This window comes from Hippocampus comes, unplaced genomic scaffold, assembly GCF_001891065.2.
Source record: "Hippocampus comes isolate QL1 unplaced genomic scaffold, H_comes_QL1_v1.1 scaffold384, whole genome shotgun sequence".
In the NCBI taxonomy this organism is placed as follows: Eukaryota; Metazoa; Chordata; class Actinopteri; order Syngnathiformes; family Syngnathidae; genus Hippocampus; species Hippocampus comes.
Genome location: NW_017805700.1, coordinates 327423 through 335444, shown reverse-complemented (window position 1 = coordinate 335444; position 8022 = coordinate 327423). Strand labels below are relative to the sequence as shown.

At 41.1% G+C, this 8022-nt stretch overlaps 2 protein-coding genes across 3 annotated transcripts in view; one reads left to right on the top strand and one right to left on the bottom strand.

Moving 5' to 3' along the window:
• The window catches only part of orc1 (origin recognition complex, subunit 1), a 30082-nt gene extending 23845 nt beyond the window's left edge, over window positions 1–6237 (top strand). For both annotated transcript variants that reach the window (XM_019882633.1, XM_019882634.1), the window contains exons 13-17: window positions 3291–3440; window positions 4001–4120; window positions 4195–4364; window positions 4434–4521; window positions 5821–6237. In XM_019882633.1, the coding sequence (XP_019738192.1) occupies window positions 3291–3440; window positions 4001–4120; window positions 4195–4364; window positions 4434–4521; window positions 5821–6015 (723 nt within the window). In that variant the 3' untranslated portion in view covers window positions 6016–6237. The remainder of the gene's footprint in view (window positions 1–3290; window positions 3441–4000; window positions 4121–4194; window positions 4365–4433; window positions 4522–5820) is intronic.
• Window positions 6238–7419: 1182 nt separating this feature from the next.
• Window positions 7420–8022, bottom strand: part of rfc4 (replication factor C (activator 1) 4) — a 45874-nt gene continuing 45271 nt past the window's right edge. The window contains exon 10 of the mRNA XM_019882625.1: window positions 7420–7855. Coding sequence (XP_019738184.1) covers window positions 7760–7855 — 96 coding nt within the window. The 3' untranslated portion in view covers window positions 7420–7759. The remainder of the gene's footprint in view (window positions 7856–8022) is intronic.

Sequence of the window (8022 nt, the reverse complement as noted above, 5' to 3'; positions counted from 1 at the left end):
GATTTGCAGGCCCGAGCCCGAAGCAAACCCGAGATTTCATATTTTATTGGTGAGGAGGAGGGGTGATTTCTGATAACAAAGCCTGTCTTTTCGAATGAAATCTAAGTTAATCAAGACTGGATAAACATTTACATCTTTTATATTTCTGTTCCTAAAGAGGTTACATTAGCGGACTATTTTCCATCATTGATTTTTTTTAAGAGTGGACGGGGAAAATTTAAGGCCGTCCGTCATTTTGACGGATTGAAAATTGAGCCATTCACCACATCAGCAGTACGTCCTTAAGAATCGAGTGTGGCACTTGAAGAGAGAGAAGCAGCGAGACCAAAAAGAACAATAACGGCTGGATCATAAAGATATGAAGGAGTTTTTTTGAATTGTCATTGCGAGAGTTTAGTACAGTACGTGTTGTGATGACGCCGCTTCTGTTTTTTTGCGAACCACGGTCTCTCGTGGCCAAAACTATTCACGGCGGAAAAAAAAAAAATAAAGTCAGCGAGAGAGAAGCCTTACCCGAACCCCGAAGCAATGATTGACATTTTTAGACCAGACCCGAAATTCGGGCGGCCCGATCTTACCTATAGTGGACAGGTGTGTGTGTGTGTGTGTGTGTACACACACACACACAGTATATATAATTTTTTATTTTTTCCGGAATTTCCAGGAAAGTCCACTTTCATCTCTGATCCTGTTACTGGACTCCTGTGCTCATCATGGATTGTCCATAACACTCATTTTCAAACATAAGGGTCTCCATATGCGTCCTTGACGCCAGGACACCCTAGGCTGCAGCTTGATGATGGACTTTGTAGTCGTGTCGTCAGATTTGCGGCCGCATGTTTTGGACACTCAATATAACAGTGGAGTGGCGTTTGTGTGACCTAATAATTCTAGGCGCTAAATTGTCCACATTCTTGACATTGTCACCAAGGGCAAAGAAGTCCAAGGTAATGGACCACACAAAGCACAGCTCAGAAATTCCCCCATAATGAACAAAAACATTCACAGACGTTCTCCTTTAGTTGGGGGTTGGTCACCATGCTCCTCTTTAGTGCCTGGCGGCCAAGCTTGTGTCCATGAAGCACAGCCCATAGTGGTAACGTGTTCAGCATCGTTAGCTCAGGTAAAGGGGGTCAGATGCATTGAGACAAGCTTCAGGTTTATATTTGACTACTCTTCAGAATTAGTCGTGTTTTTGTAGGTTGGTTGGTTTCCTGGCACTGACCCAACATTTAACCATGTCTACAATTAAGGTTTTGGTTGGGATTTTGGAAGTTTAATTTTGGCCTCTTCCCTTATCCATTCCAAAAGTAGCTGTCATGTGTTTTTGGGTTTCTTTGTCCTGTTGAAAGGGCAAGTTATGTCCAAGTTAATGGAATCTAGCTAGAGTTGCAGTAAAGCATTAGTGAATGTAACCTTTAGGCCACAACTACCGCAATTTCTGGACTACAGTAAAACTCCTCTTCAATGAAATCATGTTTGCAGCAAGAAATTTTTCACAACAGGGGACTTCACTGTAGCAAATTTTATCTCAGACGTAAACACGAACACACACAAAAAAGGTATATACTCTATTTTTATTCCAATAGTGCATACTTTTTGTGCATACTTATTTGACACTTCATATAGCCAGCGTAGACAGAAAAAAAGGGAAAGAAATTGTGAAATTTACGATCAGCATTTAGTTCCATCAATTTATTGCATAATGTCTTTTATTTTGCTTCCTCCATCTTTCATTTTTATTCCCTTTATCCTGTTTTCAAGCGTTAAAGCTTTTCTTTTCTTAACTCCTTGGTATGCAAAGGTCCGTTTTGTCGCCATTTTAGCAATGTAACGTTCATGCTGCGTCTGAAACAAATACTTCCAGTACTACTGCACGTGTAAACCAGTGTGGTGGTTGCTGTTGCCGTTTCCGAACGAAGCAGTAGAGGTCACTGTGGCATGCTGAGGTTGGATTAGACTTGCAGAAAGCTTGTTGGAGTGAATCTCGTTGCGAGGCAAGAGCAGAGAAAAAGATTTCGTATAACGTAACGGGGACTTTTCGTTGTAGGGGAGCAGAAAAGAGGGAATGGCTTTCATGCATAATTTTTTTTTCACACTAGGGGGTATTTTCGCCCATGTATTTTCGTTGTAGAGGAGTTTCACTGTATTAGCCGCTACTTTTGTCACACACTTTCAACCCTGCGGCTTATTTAACGATGCGGTCTGTTTAAAGATTTTTCCAATGGCCGCTATGGAGCGCTCAAGCAGAAAAGGTAACAGTGAGATGCTATCATGTGACAGTGAAAACAACCGTCCATGAGAGGGCGCACTTCACCTGTGTTTTGAGCTGGACTGCAAGACGAAAGCTGTGTGGCTGGGTCTATGACAGACTTGACCGAACACAAAGTACTTTTTATGAATGCTTTATTCCCAACTGAACATAGAACATGTACAGCATTAATGAAATAAAAGACTATATGTCAAACAGGACAAACAAATAGAAAAGTAGACAAAAATAGACAACAGTAGTGGCTTGTGAGCACTTACCGGCATGTTGTATGTGCCTGAAACGTGGAAAAAACTAATCTCCCCTGCTTTGCAGCTGTTCACAGGACCCACTGTGCGACACCGTTCAAACTTCCAAATGACGATATTGTACTCTTAATATCAGCCGGGTACCAATGCCGATTGCAGATACATCAGGTCTGAATAAGCACAGTTCAGCGTTTGTCTCACTTCACTTCGTGGTCCAAGTCTCATGAGATTTCCCACGAGGTTAGCGCTCCTTTTAAAGTGACAGTGGTCCATTTATTAAACGAGGCAGCATTCACGACAACAGTCATAGTATTGTTCACCTGGTTACATATGCCAAAAGAAAACTTCCCAAAAGACATTGTCTTGAAAGTTGACACGAAAGCGTGGATGGTAGAAAGCCGAATGAAGGAATGGTTGACCGAGTGTTACGGCAGGGAACGGTGCCATTTTTATTTTATTTATTATTTTTTTTAAACCAGCCATGTGAGTGCTCTTTTACTGCTGTTGTGCTGCTGCGTTACAGGCAAAGAGAAGTTAAGGTATGTTATTAAACGTTGAAACCTCTTTCTGTGTACCATCTTTCTTTGCAAATATCTCATGTTACATTATGGACACCTGCGGCTTATAGACAGGTGCTTGTGTGTGTACAAAATGTTTTTTCATTTGTGGGTACGGCTTATAATCAGGTGCGCTCTATAGTCCAGAATTACGGTATACATGTGATTAAATGTTCAGCCTCAATGAAGTTTAATATGTGTACTTTCTCTCTGTAGTTGGACCTTTTGTGGACCAGGAAGCAAAATGTGATGTATAACCTTTTTGACTGGCCAACACGACGTCATTCCCGCCTGGTGGTTTTAACCATCGCAAACACTATGGACTTGCCAGAGAGGATCATGATAAACAGAGTGGCCAGCAGACTGGTGAGCAATACAGCCCAACATTGTAAAGACAGTGTTGGCTTATTGAGAGCTGCCAACTGTTCTGCATTATCCATATTTTTTTGTGCAAATCTTAAAACACGACCTCGTTAATGGGATATGTAAAAACAAAAGAAAATATGGGTCATATTGCCCAAAAAGATTAAAAACGAGCAAAAATACTTTGTAGATAATTGCGATCTATGTTTGACAATATGCCACTTCCACCGGTGGCTTCATTCACATCAGCCTCGCTGTGGAAGCTGCACGGACGATAGCAGACGATTCCAAAATTAGATTAAAGCTAACGCATTGACTCCACCCCAATTGCTGCTATTTTTAATAGAGTGCCCGACCTTTGTGCTTAAAATAGTAAGATATCCCACAATCCCATGAGGCGGGCCACACTGGCAGTTGCTTTACCTTTTCTTTGCGAACGCTTGTACGCCAGTAGGTTTCAATATTTTTAGTAGTTTATGCAACTGCAAGTATAAGAATATATATGTATATGTAAAAACCCCACCAAAAATGTGTTGCCCCCCCCCCCCCCTTTGTTTTTCCAGGGTTTAACTCGAATGTCATTCCAGCCTTATGGATTCAAGCAATTGCAACAGATCATAATGTCTCGGTTAAACAAAGTCAAGGCCTTTGAGGATGATGCTTTGCAGCTGGTGTCCAGGAAGGTGACGACCGGCACTCGATTACCCTCAACAGATTGATCGTGTCTCAGAGACTTCAGCGATACAATTCTCCTCAGGTGGCTGCTCTGTCAGGTGATGCTCGCCGGTGTTTGGATATCTGTCGGAGAGCCACGGAGCTCTGCGAGCACTCTGCCACCAACACTTCAACCAGAAGATTAGTGGGGATGAATCATGTGATGGATGCACTGAATGAGATGTTTTCTTCCTCCTTCATCACTGCTGTCAAGTAAGATCCTCACAGTAATAGTTGACCATTTTGATAAAGTAAAGATGCCGTGAAATGTGTGCTTTTCAGGTCTGCATCGGTGCAGGAACAGCTCTTCCTTCGTGCTGTCATCGCAGAGTTTCGGCGGTTGGGTTTGGAAGAAGCAACTTTCCAGCAGGTACAAAAAAAAAAGTCACCTTCTGATGGCACAAATCAAAAAGCTTTTCATATAGTTAGCTTTTGAGAGAGGTTATTTATTTATTTGACCTTCACTTTTACAAATAAGGCAATTGAGAACAGATTCTTGAATGAATGAATATTGTCATTTACCTCTCAAAGCATCGTATTGACCCCAACTGGACTGCTCAGGTTGTCTTTTTCCATGGTATGTAAAATGGTGCCAAACATCTACCAAGCCTTATTCTTTCATCAATGTTGTTAGAGCCCAACATTTTTGGGATTTAGAAACCCAGTCAGCAGGGAGTTCATCAATATAACCTCTCAAAACACAGTTCAAATTTGCCCCTATTCAAACAATTCCCCTGCTGCTTTATCAGCTATCCATGATGCAATATTCTTCAAGAAATCTGGGTTATCCTCTCGTGGAGCGTATAAGTAAATATAATGCCACCTATTCTGCCAATTGCCATTACTATTCTCCATTTCTTTTAATCACTGAAACTCCTTTCGTGACAGAAGCAAGCAGCCAACTGAAGATAATTGCAAAAGAAAAAAAAAAGTAATTACTAATTGCAAAAAAAATAAATAAAAAAGAAAGAAAAATGGCCCAATTCAAAACTCAGGACAAAAAGGACATATAGAACTGAGAAAATAGTAAACGACCAATTACAGAATAATGTAGGCTTTCACATACCACACTGGATCAGTCGAGTCCACAGACCTGAGTAATCCAATCCCCGAAGTATCCTGGGCGAATGTTGGTGACACACCCTCCGTGGGGAAGTGGGGTAAAAAAAAAACCTTCTGCCACGGTCGTCCTATATAATGGTCAGACATAGCACTGGTATACGGTTTTACTATTACATTTCAAGCTGCTCATACTGGCCACGAATAATATCACCTCTCTCAGGAAAACGGATACTGCAGATAAGGCCGCATTAATTGTAAAAGTGTAGGTGTAACCAGTGATTTGACTTGACTTGGCCAAGACAAAATGAGCGCGAATTTGGTTGAGACTTACATACTGTATGTGTGACTTGGTCCCACCACTGACGAAAGTCATAATTCAAGCAATTGACTGTTTTCTCCAACGATCCGCCTTGGTCAACTGGTATGTAAGGTTTTGTTTCCGAGTGGTACCATAGCAGGTATTGGCATTTGAGAACTCTAACAGGTGTTGCAGCAAGCACGACAACCCTGTTTAATGCAGCATGTTGCTTCACTGGAAGTACAATTTTAGCCAAGGAATAAAAACAAATGCATATTAACAGTTGCAACTCTTCTGTGTACTTCCCAGGTGTTTATACAGCACCAGGCTCTGTGTCGGGTGGAGGGTCTGCAGTCAATAAGTGTATCAGAAGTTCTTGCAGTCTGTCAACGCCTGGGAGCCTGCAGATTGTTACTGCTCGAGACAAGTCGCTTGGGTGTCCTGCAGCGGATCCGCCTTAATATCAGCCAAGATGATATTCTCTATGCCTTGAAATCTGACTGAAAAAAGGCTATCCTCTTAAGTTTTCCATTTTGTCAAAAATTAATTATAGAATTGAGCTTTTAAATTGTAACATTTTGCCATTGCTCAAATCTGTGTATATTGTCCACTTTGTAATTGCAAGGTTTTATTTCCCTCTTTTCCTGTTGTCTCAAAGAGCTGTATCATAACCCATTTGTCTTTTTATTATTTGCTGATGTCAATAAACTTTACACATATGATTACTGCAGTAGAAATGCTTATTATTATAAATCACAAAAACAAAACTTTCACTGTGTTATTTTCACTGTAGGCTCAACTCATAAAGCAGGGGTGTCCAAAGTCGGTCCTCAGGGGCCACTGTCCCTGCCTGTTTTCCAGCTCTCCCAGGAGCAACGCACCTGATTCAAATCATCAGGAATGCTGCTTCAGAGCTGATCATATGAATCAGGTGTGTTGCAGCCGGGAGAGCTGTAAAACAGGCAGGACGGCGGCCCTCCAGGCCTGGAGCTGGACATCCCTGTCACAAAGGGTTTAAGGCAGGGGTGCCCAACCTTTTTTGACTGAAGATTTATTTTTCGATCAATCAACCTCCCGTGATCGACCCGCTACCGCGCATACGCACGCACTTACACAATGATCCTAGGAGCCAAGTCCTTATTGTTTGGACATATTGATCAACACTGTTTAAAAAAAAAAAGTGCATTCTGTTGGTGACCAGCAAAAAGTCTCTCACCAAAAATTGGCTGACACGACATTTGCATATGCCAAGATAGAGAAGTGGACAATTTGTTTCCTTTGGTACACTCCGAAGACAAGATCTCACTTTCAAAATGACGAAGGCAGACAAAAACGAGATCACTACCTACTTGTATGTACTTCTAAGGAGATCAGTTAATTGGGAATAAGTGATTATATGGGCAACACTTAGTGTATTGTACGAATTTTTACCTGTAATTATGTACAATTGACTTTGAATCATTAATTTAAGGGAAGATTTAAGTTTATTTGAATACCTGTACTTTTTCTGAACTGAAAGACAAACAGGTTGTTATTTTGGTTTGTTCTTTCAAAGAAAACCAATAAACAAAATTGCAACCCCCCCCCCCCAAAAAATAAAATTGCAAATGTAAATAACCAAAAAAAAAATATACAAACAACTTAAAAAGGTACAAAACTTGTATGGATATAGCACCGTGCAGCTGTGGATGCTGAAGTGGTGGTGATTTCCAGGGACAGGGCGATGTAGCGCAAATGATAGCTGCAGTTCGGTGGATACTGCTACAGACTTTGACACCAAGAATGGTTAAGAATGAGAATACACAATTATACAGACATCAGTTGTCAGAGTTTACTGGTTTTAATATAGAAAGACAGACCTGTTTCAACTGTTCACCCTGAACTGCATCTAAAACACTGCAGAGTTAATAGTTTGAACATTGACTTAATTTTTATTAGCTTCATTTGTCTCCCCCTCCAAAATAACAAATCTGCATGATGAGCTGCCTCCTCTAAACACTGAAAACAAAAATTGTATTTTTCAAAATTAAGTAAAGCGTGAAAATGTACGATTGTAGCTTGTCCCATCAAAGAAACGGACATCATTGGACAGTCTGGAATTGAGTGAGCATCACATCAGACAAACATTACTGTCAAGTATCTGTGGAATTCAATCAAGCCACTCTTCTGACATAGCTGAATGGAATTTGACGCTTGCTTGGTCTTGCTTCGTGAATGTTTCACGATTCTGCTTGGTAGTGTGACATTTTCAGTTGTTCTGGGGTGCTTGCGGGACAATTGCTGAACACAGACTGAGCAGCTGCAAATATTCATCGGCACCATCAGACAGGCATTTGTCCACCACCTGAAATGCACCAAACATAACATACAAATTACAGCTGATAATACAGCCCAATTCATTTCTGGTCGAAATCCGATTTGGTCAATAACAGAGACGTTCAAAAACCGAGGTTTGACTGTGTGTGTGCGCGCGCGCTCACACACACACACACACACACACACATATATATA